This window comes from Oncorhynchus masou, chromosome 13, assembly GCF_036934945.1.
Source record: "Oncorhynchus masou masou isolate Uvic2021 chromosome 13, UVic_Omas_1.1, whole genome shotgun sequence".
Classification (NCBI taxonomy): Eukaryota; Metazoa; Chordata; class Actinopteri; order Salmoniformes; family Salmonidae; genus Oncorhynchus; species Oncorhynchus masou.
The window spans coordinates 50297416-50315546 of NC_088224.1; the positions used below are offsets into that span (position 1 = coordinate 50297416).

The window sequence follows — 18131 nt, forward strand, 5'->3', positions numbered from 1 at the left end:
ACAGAACTGTCTGTTTGAATTAGGGTTGCAAAGGGTCGGAAACTTTCCCGGAAATTTTCCATGGGACGTTAAGATCTGGAATTTTGGGAATTTTGCTTAAATTCATCAGCTTATAACAGTGAACTTTTTTTGTGGGTTACACACAAGGCAATTCTAGGTATTGTGGCAGATTTAGGTTAAACTATCCCCAATTCAATGGAATTGCAACCCTCGCCATGCACAGTGCATTCTTCCATCACATATGCAGTGCACTCTTCCATCACATGTACAGCTGATTCTCAAGATCTTGCACACTAATGAGATGCTATTGAGCCCACACTACTACACTGTCTGAGCCAAGGACTAGATGCTTTCTGGTGAGTTTTGATTACAATACTGGGTGGGGTGAATATATTTTCTTTGACATATATTATTTTTTGTTGACTTGTAAATAGTAGCCTACCACAAGGTGTGTTTAAAATTTTTTCGAACTTGTTAACAATTTCTGCTAGTTCGTTTTTGCTACCATGTGGGTTTTAGCTTGCTTGAGCCTGCTAACTGAGGAGTGTTAATTCACTTGTTTCTGTCAGGAGAATTTAGTTCTCGTGTTCATTAACCAATTCAATTAAACTACTCAGTCTGCTATATCAGGATTTGTAGGATACTGATAGAAATGAAGACAGACAGAGGCCCAGTCTACAATAGTACAATAGTTAAATGTTTATTCACGGGAACGGTACATTGGTCTATATACCTCACATTTCGTCATAAATGTCCCTCCTCCTCTCAGATACTATGGCAATATACACTGCTCAAAAAAGGGGACACTAAAATAACACATCCTAGATCTGAATGAATGAAATATTCTTATTAAATACTTTTTTCTTTACATAGTTGAATGTGCTGACAACAAAATCACACAAAAATTATCAATGGAAATCAAATTTATCAACCCATGGAGGTCTGGATTTGGAGTCACACTCAAAATTAAAGTGGAAAACCACACTACAGGCTGATCCAACTTTGATGTAATGTCCTTAAAACAAGTCAAAATGAGGCTCAGTAGTGTGTGTGGCCTCCATGTGCCTGTATGACCTCCCTACAAAGCCTGGGCATGCTCCTGATGAGGTGGCGGATGGTCTCCTGAGGGATCTCCTCCCAGACCTGGACTAGAGCATCCGCCAACTCTTGGACAGTTTGTGATGCAACGTGGCGTTGGTGGATGGAGCGAGACATGATGTCCCAGATATGCTCAATTGGATTCAGGTCTGGGGAACGGGTGGGCCAGTCCATAGCATCAATGCCTTCCTCTTGCAGGAACTGCTGACACACTCCAGCCAGATGAGGTCTAGCATTGTCTTGCATTAGGAGGAACCCAGGGCCATCCGAACCAGCATATGGTCTCACAAGGGGTCTGACGATCTCATCTCGGTACCTAATGGCAGTCAGGCTACCTCTGGCGAGCACATGGAGTGCTGTGCGGCCCCCCCAAAGAAATGCCACCCCACACCATGACTGACCCACCGCCAAACCGGTCATGCTGGAGGATGTTGCATGCAGCAGAACGTTCTCCGCGGCGTCTCCAGACTCTGTCACGTCTGTCACATGTGCTCAGTGTGAACCTGCTTTCATCTGTGAAGAGCACAGGGCACCAGTGGCGAATTTGCCAATCTTGGTGTTCTCTGGCAAATGCCAAACATCCTGCACGGTGTTGGGCTGTAAGCACAACCCCAACCTGTGGACGTCGGGCCCTCATACCACCCCCATGGAGTCTGTTTCTGACCGTTTGAGCAGACACATGCACATTTGTGGCCTGCTGGAGGTCATTTTGCAGGGCTCTGGCAATGCTCTTCCTGCTCCTCCTTGCACAAAGGAGAAGGTAGCGGTCCTGCTGCTGGGTTGTTGCCCTTCTACGGCCTCCTCCACATCTCCTGATGTACTGGCCTGTCTCCTGGTAGCGCCTCCGTGCTCTGGACACTACGCTGACAGACACAGCAAACCTTCTTGCCACAGCTCGCATTGATGTGCCATCCTGGATGAGCTGCACTACCTGAGCCACTTGTGTGGGTTGTCTCATGCTACCACTAGAGTGAAAGCACCGCCAGCATTCAAAAGTGACCAAAACATCAGCCAGGAAGCATAGGAACTGAGAAGTGGTCTGTGGTCACCACCTGCAGAACCACTCCTTTATTGGGGGTGTCTTGCTAATTGCCTATAATTTCCACCTGTTGTCTATTCCATTTGCACAACAGCATGTGAAATGTATTGTCAATCAGTGTTGCTTCCTAAGTGGACAGTTTGATTTCACAGAAGTGTGATTGACTTGGTGTTACATTGTGTTGTTTAAGTGTTCCCTTTATTTTTTTGAGCAGTGTAGTTCACAAGCCTTCTCACATTGTCTGCCACCTGTTAAACAACCTACTACAATCCCAAGGTCTCTCCCCTCCCTGGGTGGGGACAGAATGTCCTGTAAGGAACACAATATTACAGCCGGTCTAACGATACAGTGGGGCAAAAACGTATTTAGTCAGCCACCAATTGTGCAAGTTCTCCCACTTAAAAAGTTGTGTGAGGCCTGTAATTTTCATCATAGGTACACTTCAACCTTGACAGAGAAAATGAGAAAAAAAATCCAGAAAATCATATTGTAGGATTTCTTTGCAAATGATGGTGGAAAATAAGTATTTGGTCAATAACAAAAGTTTATCTCAATACTTTGTTACATACCCTTTGTTGGCAATGACAGACGTTTTCTGAAAGTCTTCACAAGGTTTTCACACACTGTTGCTGGTATTTTGGCCCATTCCTTCATGCAGATCTCCTCTAGAGTAGTGATGTTTTGGGGCTGTTGCTGGGCAACACAGACTTTCAACTCCCTCCAAAGATTTTCTATGGGTTTGAGATCTGGAGACTGGCTAGGCCACTCCAGGACCTTGAAATGCTTCTTACGAAGCCACTCCTTCGTTGCCCGGGTGGTGTGTTTGGGATCATTGTCATGCTGAAAGACCCAGCCACGTTTCATCTTCAATGACCTTGCTGATGGAAGGAGGTTTTCACTCAAAATCTCACGATACATGGCCCCATTCATTCTTTCCTTTACACGGATCAGTCGTCCTGGTCCCTTTGCAGAAAAACAGCCCCAAAGCATGATGTTTCCACCCCCATGCTTCACAGTAGGTATGGTGTTCTTTGGATGCAACTCAGCATTCTTTGTCCTCCAAACACAACGAGTTGAGTTTTTACCAAAAAGTTCTATTTTGGTTTCATCTGACCATATGACATTCTCCCAATCTTCTTCTGGATCATCCAAATGCTCTTTAGCAAACTTCAGATGGGCCTGCCTGGACATGTACTGGCTTAAGCAGGGGGACACGTCTGGCACTGCAAGATTTGAGTCCCTGTGGCGGCGTAGTGTGTTACTGATGGTAGACTTTGTTACTTTGGTCCCAGCTCTCTGCAGGTCATTCACTCAGGTCATTCACTCACCGTTCTTGTGATCATTTTAACCCCATGGGGTGAGATCTTGCGTGGAGCCCCAGATCGAGGGAGATGTGGTCATGTATGTCTTCCATTTCCGAATAATTGCTCCCACAGTTGATTTCTTCAAACCAAGCTGCTTACCTATTGCAGATTCAGTCTTCACAGCCTGGTGCAGGTCTACAATTTTGTTTCTGGTGTCCTTTGACAGCTCTTTGGTCTTGGCCATAGTGGAGTTTGGAGTGTGACTGTTTGAGGTTGTGGACAGATGTCTTTTATACTGATAACAAGTTCAAACAGGTGCCATTAATACAGGTAACGAGTGGAGGACAGAGAAGCCTCTTAAAGAAGAAGTTATAGGTCTGTGAGAGCCAGAAATCTTGCTTGTTTGTAGGTGACCAAATACTTATTTTCCACCATAATTTGCAAATAAATTCATTAACAATCCTATAATGTGATTTTCTGGATTTTTTTTCCTCATTTTGTCTGTCATAGTTGAAGTGTACCTATGATGAAAATTACAGGCCTCGTCTTTTTAAGTGGGAGAACTTGCACAATTGGTGGCTGACTAAATACTTTTTTGCCCCACCTTAGCTCCATTCGTTTCTAACAAGGAACAGAAAAGTCCTTGTTCTAATTCAGAAATAAAACTACACCCATTATATTCAGTGTTATGATTATAATAAGATTCATACATTCATACAGTGACAGAATAGTATTCTGTTTAGTTATAGTTCTACGTTAAATGTATACATAATTGAGTCATTATTCATAAAAATCCCATAACAGTTTCATTTTAAAACCTTTATCTTACAAAGGAGTTGTTTAATCTAACTGCTAAACTATTTATCTGTACATGGAATTGTATAAATATATATATTTTTCTCATTATTTTCTAATCTTTACAGGAAAATGCCACGGGCACTATCTGATTGATGTGTGGAGACATTTCACTGCAGCTAATGTAGAAGGAAAAGATGTGTACATTTGCAAATACTGTGCCAAATCATATATGAAGAATGCAACAAAGATGCAGAATCGTCTGGCCATGGGAATAAAGTTCCCACAGCGCTCACAACAAGGAACCTCTGACAAAAGTCCCTCTACTTCCATTCAAGGTGAAAATGATGAATCAGATACCTTATCAATATCAACAGCTCATGGTCCTCCTGGAATCAGAAGACTCAATGGAGGAACGAGAGAGAAATGCTGATGAATGTCTTGCTCGAGCTGTGTATGCAACTTGTTCACCTCTGATGCTCACAGGCAATGTGTATTGGAAGAGATTTCTGAATGTTCTTCACCCAGAATACACCCCTCCAACCAGACATGCTTTATCTACTCATTCACTGGATGCAGAGTTCAACAGAGTTCAAGTGAAGGTCAAGCAAATCGAGAAAACAGACTGTATTGCAATCATCTCTGATGGGTGGTCGAACGTAGGTGGGCAAGGAATAATTAACTATATCATCTCCACCCTTCAACCAGTATTCTACAAGAGCACAGACACAAGGGACAGCAGACACACTGGTCTCAACATTGCAGATGAGCTGAAGGCAGTCATCAATGACCTTGAACCAGAGAAGGTATTTGTACTGGTGATAGAAAATTCTGGGAACATGAAGGCTGCTTGGTCTAAAGTAGAGGAGTACTACCCTCACATCACACCCATTGGCAGTGCTGCTCAGGCATTGAATCTGCTCCTCAAGGACATCATGGCACTGAAAATAATGGATACACTACAAGAGAGCCGTGGAAATGGTTAGGTGTGTGAAGGGTCATCAAGTTATTGCAGCGATATACCTCACCAAGCAAAATGAGAAGAATAAGAGCACCACATTGAAGCTGCCCAGCAACAACCATGGGGGTGGTGTTGTCATCATGTTTGACAGTCTCCTGGGGGGGAAGGAGTCTTTCCAAGAAATGGCCATATCACCTTCTGCTCATACAGACATCCCCATCAAGAAGATCCTCCTGGATTATGTATTTTGGGGGAACGGCCTGAAACTACTGAAACCTCTAGCAGTAGCCATTGCTTGGATTGAGGGAGACAATGCCATCCTGTCTGATGTTCAGACTCTGCTTGCAGATGTAAGAGAAGAAATCCGTAATGCCCTGCCCACTGTTGGCCCAAGCAGAGGAAACTGTGGTTCTGAAATATATCAAAAAGCATGAAGACTTCTGCATGAAGCCCATACACGTCGCAGTGTAGATGTTGGACCCCAAGTATGCTGGCAAGAGCATACTTTCTGTCTGGTGCAGAGATCAACAAGGCCGATGGTGTCATCACTACCGTGTCTCGACAACTTGGCCTGAATGAGGGCAAGGTTCTTGGCAGTCTGGCAAAGCACACTTCCAAGCAAGGGCTTTGTGATGGAGATGCAATATGGCAGTCGTGGCAACATATCTCATCAGCCACCTGGTAGAAGGGACTTTGTGGATCTGAGGCTCTTTCCACTGTTGCCTCCATCATCCTCCAAATCCCAACATCAGCCGCTTCAGAGCGCAACTGGTCACTGTTTGGGAACACACACACACCAAAGCACGCAACAGGCTGACCAATACAAGGGTTGAAAAATTGGTGGCCATCCGGGCAAATTTCTGGCTTTTTGAGCCTGACAACGAGCCATCCTCAACAAGGTTGGAAAGTGACAGTGAAGATGAGACCTGAGTCTGATGTTCAAGAGGTGGACATTGAGGAGGTCCTGGGAGAAGACATGGAAGCCTGAGAGGAAGACAACCAAGCTTTAATTTCTAGACTCCATTTTACAGACGTATGTTGAAAATGTTTTTGGGAGATGCGATGGATCATTGGGGATCATTCAATATTCCCTTTCTTTTGTTGTTCAGTGAAATCATCCCATATGAAGAGTCAACTCATTTAATTAAAGTTCAATTTGTAACTAAATCGTTTTTTTTTCTATTGGAAGGATTTAATCATTTGCAATTATTAATAAGCTAAAAGGTTTATGTTTCTGTCTCCATATGATATGGTAAATATATCCAATGCAAAAAACATCTACATTTAAATAGTATTAATAATAATTTGCATATATTTCTGTTAATTCCCATATATTCCTGTTAAGGAGAAGTATATCTTTAATTCTGTGAATAACAGTTGTATCTTTTATCAATGCTTATTTTGAGTATTTCTGTAAATTGATGTGGCTCTCTGCAAAATCACCGGATGTTTTGGAAGCAAAACATAACTGAACATAATGCTCCAATGTAAACTGAGATTTTTGGATATAAGTGTGCACTTTATCGAACACAACATACATGTATTGTGTAACATGATGTCCTATGAGTGTCATATGATGAAGATCATCAAAGGTTAGTGATTTAATTTTATCTATATTTTTGCTTTTTGTGACTCCTCTCTTTGGCTGGAAAAATGGCTGTGTGTGTTTTTGTGACTTGGCTCTGACCTAACATAATCATATGTTGTGCTTTCACTGTAAAGCCTTTTTGAAATCGGACACGATGGGTAGATTAACAAGAAGTTTCTTTCATTTGGTGTATTGCACTTGTTAATGTATGAATTTCGCGTGCTGCCTTTTCAGCGGAATGTTGTCAAGGGGTGCCGCAAGAAGTTTTAATTCCCATATATTCCTGATAATTTCCACAGAAAGTTTCCACCTCTGAATATTGCCCAAAATTTGCAACCCTAGTTTGAACTACTGGCACACAGCTCAGATACCCATGCATACCCCATAAGACATGCCACAAGAGGTCTCTTCACAGTCCCCAAGTCCAGAACAGACTATGGGAGGTGCACAGTACTACATAGAGCCATGACTACATGGAACTCTAATCCACATCAAGTAACTGACGCAAGCAGTAAAAAAACAAAACAATAAAAATACACCTTATGGAAGAGCAGTGACTGTGAAGCAACACAAACAGACATACACACCCACACACACACAATAACATATGCATTATACACACACGTACACATGGATTTTGTACTGTAGATACAGTTGAAGTCGGATGTTTACATACACCGTAGCCAAATATATTTAAACTCAGTTTTTCACAATTCCTGACATTTAGTCCTAGTAAAAATCCCTGTCTTGGGTCAGTTAGGATCACCACTTTATTTTCGGAATGTGAAATGTCAGAATAATAGTAGAGAATTATTTATTTCAGCTTTTATTTCTTTCATCACATTCCCAGTGAATCAGAAGTTTACATACACTCAATTAGTATTTGGTAGCATTGCCTTTAAATTATTTAACTTGGTTCGAACATTTTGGGTAGCCTTCCACAACCTTCCCACAATAAGTTGGGTGAATGTTGGCCCATTCCTCCTGACAGAGCTGGTGTAACTGAGTCAGGTTAGTTGGCCTCCTTGCTCGCACACACTTTTTCAGTTCTGCCCACAAATGTTCTATGGGATTGAGGTCAGGGCTTTGTGATGGCCACTCCAATACCTTGACTTTGTTGTCCTTAAGCCATTTTGCCACAACTTTGGAAGTATGCTTGGGGTCATTGTCCATTTGGAAGACCAATTTGCAACCAAGCTTTGACTTCCTGACTGATGTCTTGAGATGTTGCTTCAATATATCCACATAATTTTCCTGTCTCAGGATGCCATCTATTTTGTGACGTGTACCAGTCCCTCCTGCAGCAAAGCACCCCACAACATGATGCTGCCACCCCCGTGCTTCATGGTTGGGATGGTGTTCTTCGACTCGCAAGACTCCCCCTTTTCCCCCAAACATAACGATGGTCATTATGGCCAAACAGTTCTATTTTTGTTTCATCAGAACAGAGGACATTTCTCCAAAAAGTATGATCTTTGTCCCCATGTTGCAAACCATAGTCTTTTTTTATGGCGGTTTTGGAGCAGTGGCTTCTTCCTTGCTGAGTGGCCTTTCAAGTTATGTCAATATAGGACTCGTTTTACTGTGGATAAAGATACTTTTGTACCTGTTTCCTCCAGCTTCTTCACAATGTCCTTTGCTGGTGTTTTGGGATTGATTTGCACTTTTCGCACCAAAGTACGTGCATCTCTAGGAGACAGAACGCATCTTCTTCCTGAGCGGTATGACGGCTGCGTGGTCCCATGGTGTTTATACTTGTGTACTATTGTTTGTACAGATGAACGTGGATCCTTCAGGATGAACCAGACTCGTGGAGGTCTACAATTGTTTTCTGAGGTCTTGGCTGATTTATTTTGATTTTCCCATGATGTCAATCAGAGGCACAGAGTTTGAATGTAGGCCTTTAAATACATCCGCAGGTACACCTCCAATTGACTCAAAGGATGTCAATTAGCCTATCAGAAGCTTCTAAAGCCAGGACATAATTTTCTGGAATTTTCCAAGCTGCTTAACTCCGCCGTCAATTTAGTGTATGTAAACTTCTGACCCACTGGAATTGTGATACAATGAATTATAAGTGAAATAATCTGTCTGTAAACGATTGTTGGAAAAATTTGTTGTGTCATGCACATAGATGTCCTAACCGACTTGCCAAAACTACAGTTTGTTGACAAGACATTTGTGGAGTGGTTGAAGAACAAGTTTTAATGACTCCAACCTAAGTGTATGTAAACTTCCGACTTCAACTGTATGTGGTAGTGGTGGAGTAGGGGCCTGTGGGCCCACAGTGTTGTGAATGTATTGTAATGTTTTTGAAATTGTATAAACTGCCTTATTTTGCAGCTAATGGGGATTCTTAATAAATACAACTACAAATAGTACATTTAGCTAACATAGTTATTAATCCAGAGATTCTTACCTTTGAATCGATTCGGCAGTCTCGTCCCGATCGTGGCATTTGTAGTTCTTTATGATAGCCACATTAGCAGCTAATTACTATTTCATTTTTGGGGGGGTAAATACAGGTTAATATATTGATAAGTCAGCTTGTCTTAGAGAGATTTAAATGGTTATCAAAACGTCACGCCAGAGTAAGCCTTCACTAAACCCTTATTTTATGTGTTTCTAATATCTCCAGTGAGAGAAATGAATGGTGGAATAACTATTGGAATAACAACTATTTCCCTGTTTGACCACTGTTTTTATGGGTATTATGACTCATACTGTGGTACTCTATTGAGACATGGATTATGTATGTGTGGCATTCACAGGGTGAATGGGCAAGACAAAGGATTTTGGTGCCTTTGAACGGGCTATTGTAGTAAGTGCCAGGCGCACCGGTTTGACAAGAACTGCAACGCTGCTGGGTTTTTCACGCTCAACAGTTTCCTGTATGTGTCAAGTCAAGAATGGACCACCATCCAACTTGACACAACTGTGGGAAGCATTAAAGTCAACATGGGCCAGAATCCCTGCTTTCGACACCTTGTAGAGTCCATGCTACGACGAATTGAGTCTGTTCTGAGGGCAAAAGGGGGGGTGAAACTCAATATTAGGAATCTATTCCTATTGTATTTATTCTATCACAGAACACAATGCTCTAACTTGTATAATGTAATATTTTACCTCGTTATTGGACAGAAAAAAGTTGAATGGCAGCAGGGTGGGTTTTTCCTGGCTCCAGGTCATGTGGTCAGTAAAAAAACTCCTGGCCCTCATTCCAACTGTTGCTGCTATTTCCCTCTCCAGGGTAGGAACATTGTGGTATTCTACGGCTCTCAGACGGGCACGGGCGAGGAGTTTGCCAACCGGCTGTCCAAAGACGCGCAGCGCTACGGTATGAAGGGTATGGCTGCCGACCCCGAGGAATACGACATGGTACCTAACGACATTTCTATATCAGGGATTATATAGTTCAAATGAACGATCTTAGGGCTTTGAAATTCGGTACCCAGTTTCCTGGCTCGTTTGAGAATTTTACAACAATTGTATTTTCTCAAGACCTGATAATAACCGCTTTATGGTGCGATTTTTTTGCATTCTACCTGACGTTAGCAAAGCTAGCTTGTTTACAACGGGCAAAAAGTACCATGCGATTTGTGTTGCCGCATCACAATAACCTGGTACTCTGGTCCTGGGTCTTGGACCCGCAACTCACACTGGTCCAGGATTCGCTTCAGTCATGGTTTGTTTGCTTTTCACACAGGCTTTATAGCACAGATCAGTATTAGTCTCTTGAGCCAAGGACCTGTTCTGAAAATTGAAAAGCTACTAGTGCCCTGAATGGCATACAGCATGTGTAATAGCAAATCTCTATAATGTCCTGGCATCTTTTAATTCACAGTGTGAGCTGTCCCGTCTGGCTGAGATTGACAACTCCCTGGCCATCTTCTGCATGGCCACGTACGGAGAGGGAGACCCCACGGACAATGCCCAGGACTTCTATGACTGGCTGCAGGAGAGTGACGGGGAACTGAATGGAGTCAACTACACCGTGAGTATCTCTTTGTCTCTCTCGCTCTCTTTCTCCTCCCTGTCATTCATAATCGGGGACAGAGTTTGTCCTAGAAAAACGTATATTGGCTCCATTCACATACATTTGCCAAGTGTTCACTTTCAAATGTGTGTTTCACATCGATGAACTTTAGTGTGAGACCGAGATGAGTAATGACAACATGACTTAAGTGAATCTGGCCAGGCACTCTGAAAGGTCACTCTGGAAGTGACTTGGGTCACTCCCTGCCATTGTCTTTCTGTCCTAGACTAGAAAGACAGCATTAATTACACTGAGTGGAAGATGATAAACTTTCACAATGTACGAGCTGCGGGAGCTTTCATTCAGTGTGTGTGCATGTCTCTGTGTGTCTTGTGTTTTAAATATTGTGTATATAGGATACTATCTTATATTGAATATGTTGAACTGATGTTGACATGATGTTGACTCTCCCTGCAGGTGTTTGCGTTGGGTAACAAGACATATGAACACTACAATGCCATGGGTGCGTATGTGGACAAGAGGCTGGAGGAGCTGGGAGCCAAGAGGGTCTTCGACCTGGGCATGGGAGACGACGACGGCAAGTGAGTGAGGCTGCGTTAGAGGGGTGCGTCCCAATATCTCCTTTATCCTGAAGAGTGCACTTGTTTACTACTTCCCACAAATCTAAAGGCATTGAATTTGTGGAGGCATGGGCTAATGGAAGCTTCCACCATATTTCTTTTACCATCAATTTCCTTTCAAATCAGTGAAGGGAAGTGAACGAGTGCACACTTTGTGAGGAAGGAGAAATAATTGGTACATAACCTTGGATCACTCCCGAATCAAAGTGTGACCGATGTTTTCAGACCCCTGATGTCGGGATCAAAATAAGAGGGTGTTTTCTGCTTCTTTTCATTGTTCAGCCTGGAGGAGGACTTTGTGACATGGAGGGAGCAGTTCTGGCCAGCCATGTGCGAGCACTTTGGAGTGGAGGCTTCAGGAGAGGACTCCAGGTACTTAGCCCAATTTATTGTCTTTTTCACATGAAAAATTTCCCTCCACAATTCACATACACAAAGAGTATGGAAGGAGTGATTTGCAGATTAACTGTAGGCCCTCTCGCTCTACATTAGCATTCGTCAGTACGAGCTCAAGGAGCACAATGACATCAACATGAACAAGGTCTACACAGGAGAGTTTGGGGGTCTGAAGAGCTTTGAGACCCAGAAACCGTGAGTTATTTTACCCTATCATCGTCATTTGTCATTACAATATCTGCTACAGAGTTTAATTCATGTTTCATAGATCTCACTCAAAACAAGTATTACTGCCCCATAGTGGAGCTAAAGGGGATTTCTTTGTTGGAATGCTGAAGTGCAACACTGCTTCATCCATCTATGTTCACCTCTATGATTTACCTTATGTTGTCTCTGCATGCTGATGTGCACAGTTCACTGGTTTGAAATTCTATTGATCCTTTTCCCCCAGGCCTTTTGATGCAAAAAACCCCTTCCTGGCTCCAGTCATTGTTAACCGCAAGCTCAACAAAGCAGGCAACAGGCATCTCATGCACCTTGAAGTCGACATTACAGGCTCCAAGATTAGGTAAGAGAGAGAGAGAGACGTAACTTTGTCTCTGTATAGTTACCAATCTATCTCTACCTCCCAGACAATATTTCCTTAAAAGGAATAGGCTACACTTATTGGATGAAATTATGCCTTTTCACATAGTGGAAAGATTACTTGAAAAAACCCTTTGTCATTCTGTCTTTGTAGATATGAGTCGGGAGACCACGTTGCCGTATATCCCACCAATGACACAGCAATCGTGAACAAGCTGGGACAGATCCTTGGCGTGGACCTTGATACGGTTATTTCTCTCAATAACCTTGATGGTACGGCACTGACCTGACGCAACACCTTGACTCAGTCCTCCGAATATCTCCCAATGTCTTTTGAAGATCCTTAAACACACACATTCTGTTTGGACATCTCTTGAAATGTTACTCTCACTGTATTGACTTTTTTTGAAGCAGAAGAAAGTTTTGTGTATTCACCAACTGTCTTATTACTCTTAAGTCTTAGGTTTAGCTTGCCTTACCCAGATTAAGCCTAGTCCTGGACTAAAAATAAAAAGCTTAATTGAGATGACTTTTCAGTTCAAGATTAGACTTAATCTATGTCTGGGAAACTGTCCCTTATAGTATAACAAATGTTAATGTGATGTTATCTGATGCCATTTATCAGAGGAGTCCAATAAGAAGCACCCATTCCCTTGCCCCACCACCTACCGTACGGCTCTGACCCACTACCTGGACATCATCCATCCGCCTCGCACCAACGTCCTGTATGAGCTGGCCCAGTACGCCACTGACCCCAAGGACCAGGAGAACATGCGCAAGATGGCCTCGTCTGCTCCCGAGGGCAAGGTGTGTGGCTCTGAGACCTTGTTAACTCTACTCCTATTTGAATCAAAGTATTCAAGATTACCTCCACATACCTAAGATGGGTTATTTGTAGTGGGAAAGTATGCTTAAGCGTCAGAGTTGGGGTCAATTCAATGTCAATTCAGGAAGCAAACTTGAGAAATCATTGAGAAAAATTGGAATAAGAATTTAAATGTACTTCCTGACTGAATTTAAATTAAATTGACCACAACCTTGATAAGCCTATAACACCATGTGAAAGGTTTCCGCTAAACAAAGATCTAGGATAATTTTAACTCCAACCTTAACCAATTTTGGATGATGGTAAATGTATCCGACCCTCATGTATCTCAGATTCCTGACTACAGATCAGTGGTTAAGGGCAACTTCGACCTACTCCATGTTATCCCAGCTGAGTGTTGTTGTTGTTGTGGTCTCCTCTAGGCTCTGTACCAGAGTTTTGTGCTGGAAGACAACAGGAACATCCTGGCCATCCTGGAGGATCTGCCATCCTTGCGGCCTCCCATCGACCACTTGTGTGAGCTCATGCCCCGCCTGCAGGCCCGCTACTACTCCATTGCCTCCTCCTCCAAAGTGAGCCTATATACAGGGGTGTATCCATGCATTGTAGCAAAACGTTTTGAAACAGAGAAAAACTAAACAGGCATTTATTTCGTATGATTTCTAGTGAATATACCCCCATGCATCACCCCTAATGACCCCACACCCTAGCTCCTCCTATGTCAATACAGTTATTTTTCATGTCATCATCCTATGTTTTATATATATATTTCCACACTGAGGTTGGAATAATACTTTGAAAGTGGGAAAATTATGATAATTCCCTTTTAGTGTAAGAGCTGTTTGAATAGAGAGCCTGAAATTTCGGCCTGTTTTGTGGGAGGGAGTTTTGGCCTTCCATGGTGACATCGCCATGCGGTAAGTTCGTTAATAGCCCAATAAATTCCAAAACTCTCTGCCAATAACAACACATTTTTTCCCCTCCCCACTCAAAACACTTCCAGACAGTCCTAGCAAAATTCTTGTTTGACATATTGGTATTTTCTAAGAAGCAATTTTTGATTTATTTTAATTGAGAACAGCTGCGTTGGACCTTTCAAGCGTCCATTGTAGGTCAATAGTGTGTTCTAAAACAGTGGTTAATGATGCCTTCTCTTTCTAGGTCCACCCCAATAGCATCCACATCTGTGCTGTGCTGGTGGAGTACACGACTAAAACGGGGCGCCTCACCAAGGGAGTGGCCACCACTTGGCTGAAGAACAAACTGGTTGCGGACAACGGCCACAAGTCCACAGTCCCTATGTACATCCGCAAGTCTCAGTTCCGCCTGCCCTTCAAGGCCAGCAACCCAGTCATCATGATCGGTCCTGGGACCGGCATCGCTCCCTTCATGGGCTTCATCCAGGAGCGAGGGTGGCTCAAAGAGCAAGGTACATGGTAGACACCCTAATAGAAGCATGGAAATGTTGGTGTAAGTATCGATTTCCTGATTGTTTTGTTGTGCTGCATAGTCTTTCTTTAGGAGTTGTCATGTTCTGTGTGACATTGACTAAAATAAAGCACCTTAACTGTCTTGTATGGATACAAGTAAGCCAATTGGTCTGCTTTTTTCCTGTAGGTAAGGAGGTGGGGGAGACGGTCTTGTACTTTGGCTGCAGGCACAAGAATGAAGACTATCTGTACCAGGAGGATTTGGAGGAGGCTGAAAAGACGGGTGTCATCACGAAGCTCAACGTCGCTTTCTCTCGGGACCAAGAGCAAAAGGTATACTTGTTTTATTAGTTATTCATTAGTTATTTAAAAAAAAACATTTATTTAAAATGGTGAACAATACTTTTCTGGTAGCTAGAATATGACATGTTTATTGACTAGATAGTCATAGACCACCATACAGCCATATTGTTATCTGAGCCTACACACCCTGCAGTTGGGACACCAAGACAAAATTGTACTCATATTTCCATAGCGTTCTTGAGTGTTGCCGATCATGTTTGTTGGTAGTATAGACCTTTTATCTATACCTGTCTGATTCTGTACCATTAGGTGTACTATTAGTGGGGACGGTCAACACATACTCCATACAGTCCTAGGCTATCCCTCAGAGGATACCTGAGGGATTGAGTTTGTGCTGCCTCATCTCATAAGGAAAGAGGAACACGTTTCTTTGCAAGATCAGTTTTTTGTTTGAAGGAGACTGGAAGCTCAAGAGGATGACAGATCTCTCTTTCCTCTCACCGTCTCTCCAGGTGTACGTGCAGCATCTCCTGAGGACCAACAAGGAGGACCTGTGGAGGCAGATACACACAGACAACGCACACATATACATCTGCGGGTAAGGAAGGATCTTCTCCAGTAACATTTGCCCCTTGGCAATAAAGTTGATTGAAATTGAGTTGACATATTTCTTGAAAGCACTTCTGAATTCACAAAATCCTCAAACAAGGGTTAAAAGACAAATGTCTTATAGAGAAATGCTCCTGTTTTTAGGGATGCGCGGAACATGGCCAGGGATGTGCAGACAGCTTTCTATGAGATAGCAGAGGAGCTGGGCGGCATGACACGCACTCAGGCCACCGACTACATCAAGAAACTGATGACCAAGGGACGTTACTCGCAGGACGTCTGGAGCTAAAACCCCTAGGATGCAACCACTTCCTATGTTTGTTTGTTTTTAAACTTGCATTGTTATTTGTGCCAGTTTGTTTCAGTAATGGTTATAATGGGTCACCAACCCTGGTACTGGAGAGCTTCCGGGTGTGCCGGCTTTTGTTTCCGCCAAGCACTAAAATGTCTGATTCTATTGATTGGCTTATCATCATGACCTTGATTAGTTCAGATGGGTGTGTTTGTGCCGTGCTGGAATAAAAGCCTACACACCCTGTAGCTCTCTGGGACCAGGATTTGTGACCACTGGGGAAGGATATCGCTGCCGTCATCTCTGGTTGTTTTATTTCCATGGAGCAACACAAGCACTCTTGCACCACAATAATGGTTGGTTATCCTCCATTCTGATTGGATATTTTATGTCAGTCGGCCATCAGTTTGGCAGTGTCAAATGTAGTATCACATTTGTCGACATCGTGAATGAGATAATATATTATAGCTGTACATAATTGTACGGTGCAAAGTGGGGGGGTGGGCTTATATACAAAACTCATACAGTGCAAGTCTTTTCTTTAGGAAGTTGACCTACCTAATCTGGGTATTAAAAGTGTATTCAGAATACATTATAAATATTTTTGATTTGTGAAGTAAAAAGTGAGATCTTTTGTCTCCGAAATCTGTAACTGAAAATATTAGTGTTTGTTTACCTTTTGCATTTGGATAAGGGATATATAGCCTTTAATGCAATGAGGATGTTACTGTACATTTCTAATCAATCACAGTAACCTTTAGCAAGGCATGAAAAAAGTATCATGTTGTAAATAAGTAGTCAATCCCTCTTTTGAGGAGAAATTATTAGCTTTTATTTTCCACAAGACTGCCTTTGTTAAATATAAATATCAATGAAAATTATTTTTAGGTTCCCTGTAGAATTTGTATACATGATGCAAAAAAAATGTACATTATTTTTGTTCATTTGACCTTTATTTAACTAGGTAGGCCAGTTCTCATTTACAACTGCCACCTGGCCAAGATAAAGCAAAGCAGTGCGACAAAAACAACACAGTTACACATAAACGTACAGTCAATAACACAATAGAAAAATCTATGTACCGTGTGTGCAAATGTAGAAGAGTAAGGACGTAAGGCAATAAATAGGCCATAGAGGTGAAATAATTACAAGTACAATTTATCACTAACACTGGAGTGATTGATGTGCAAGTAGAGATACAAAATAGCAAGAGGGTAAGTAATAATATGGGGATGAGGTAGTTGGGTTTGCTATTTACAGATTGGCTGTGTGCAGGTACAGTGATCGGTAAGCTGCTCTGACAGCTGATGTATAAAGTTGGAGAGGGAGATCAGCTTCAGTGATTTTTGCAATTCGTTCCAGTCATTGGCATTAAAGAACTGGAAGGAAAGGCGGCCAAAGAAAGTGTTGGCTTTGGGGATGACCAGTGAAATATACCTGCTGGAATGCGTTCTAGGGGTGGGTGCTGCTATGGTGACCAGTAAGCTGAGATAAGGTGGGGCTTTACAAAGACTTATAGATGACCAGTGGGTTTGGCGACGAATATGTAGTGGCCAGCCAATGAGCGCATACCAGTCGCAGTGATGGGTAGTATATGGGGCTTTGGTGACAAAACAAATGGCAATGCAATGAAAATGGTTGACATAGAAAAAACAAGTAAGCCTGAAAGGGGGGGATGAGTAAATAATATGCAATATGCAATACTCGGCATTATCCAGTTTACGATGAAACAAAAATTGAACACGTAGTAGCAAGCATTCAAATATACATGTTTTTTTTAATCATGCAAACCTAGCACTGTGCCCCAAGAATGTAGATTTCCACAGCTAGTTGGCTTTGAGTTTCAACTTTGTTTCATATTCTGTGTACTATTGCACACTAATCAGTGTAAGTACTGGATGATATATCACACTTATGTATGTATGGGTGTTAAATGTGACGGATGCTGCTCAAACTTGTCGAGATTTACTTTCTACCACCTCTTTTCAACTGTCTCCCATTTAAATTTGGCATCCTTTGTTCACTTCACTGACATATTTCAAAAATATTGGAGAGAAAACATGTTCTGTGAAGAGATTAATTCCATTCCTGTTACTTTTTTGTCCACATTCCATTTTATAAAGTAATATGTGTCTCAACTGAATGAATGTAACTTGGCATGTCTTTTTAAAATGAATAAAAAATATTGAATAAATAGTCAAGTTTGTTCATGTCCTGTTAATCTGATAAAAGTTTTGAAAGTGAAATTGTATTGCTGTTTTCAATTATTAAATGGAAGGATGGATGGA

The 18131-nt window shown here is 42.2% G+C and overlaps 1 protein-coding gene across 4 annotated transcripts in view; it reads left to right on the top strand.

Moving 5' to 3' along the window:
- The window catches only part of LOC135552505 (NADPH--cytochrome P450 reductase-like), a 43498-nt gene extending 25454 nt beyond the window's left edge, over window positions 1-18044 (top strand). For 3 of the 4 annotated variants that reach the window (XM_064984177.1, XM_064984179.1, XM_064984178.1), the window contains 13 exons: window positions 10035-10163; window positions 10630-10779; window positions 11239-11363; window positions 11685-11774; window positions 11895-11993; window positions 12250-12366; window positions 12538-12656; window positions 13009-13190; window positions 13632-13781; window positions 14371-14638; window positions 14827-14972; window positions 15455-15540; window positions 15696-18044. In XM_064984177.1, coding sequence (XP_064840249.1) covers window positions 10035-10163; window positions 10630-10779; window positions 11239-11363; window positions 11685-11774; window positions 11895-11993; window positions 12250-12366; window positions 12538-12656; window positions 13009-13190; window positions 13632-13781; window positions 14371-14638; window positions 14827-14972; window positions 15455-15540; window positions 15696-15840 — 1806 coding nt within the window. In that variant the 3' untranslated portion in view covers window positions 15841-18044. The remainder of the gene's footprint in view (window positions 1-10034; window positions 10164-10629; window positions 10780-11238; window positions 11364-11684; window positions 11775-11894; window positions 11994-12249; window positions 12367-12537; window positions 12657-13008; window positions 13191-13631; window positions 13782-14370; window positions 14639-14826; window positions 14973-15454; window positions 15541-15695) is intronic. The other variant, XM_064984180.1, reaches the window with a different exon arrangement.
- Window positions 18045-18131: the final 87 nt, after the last annotated feature.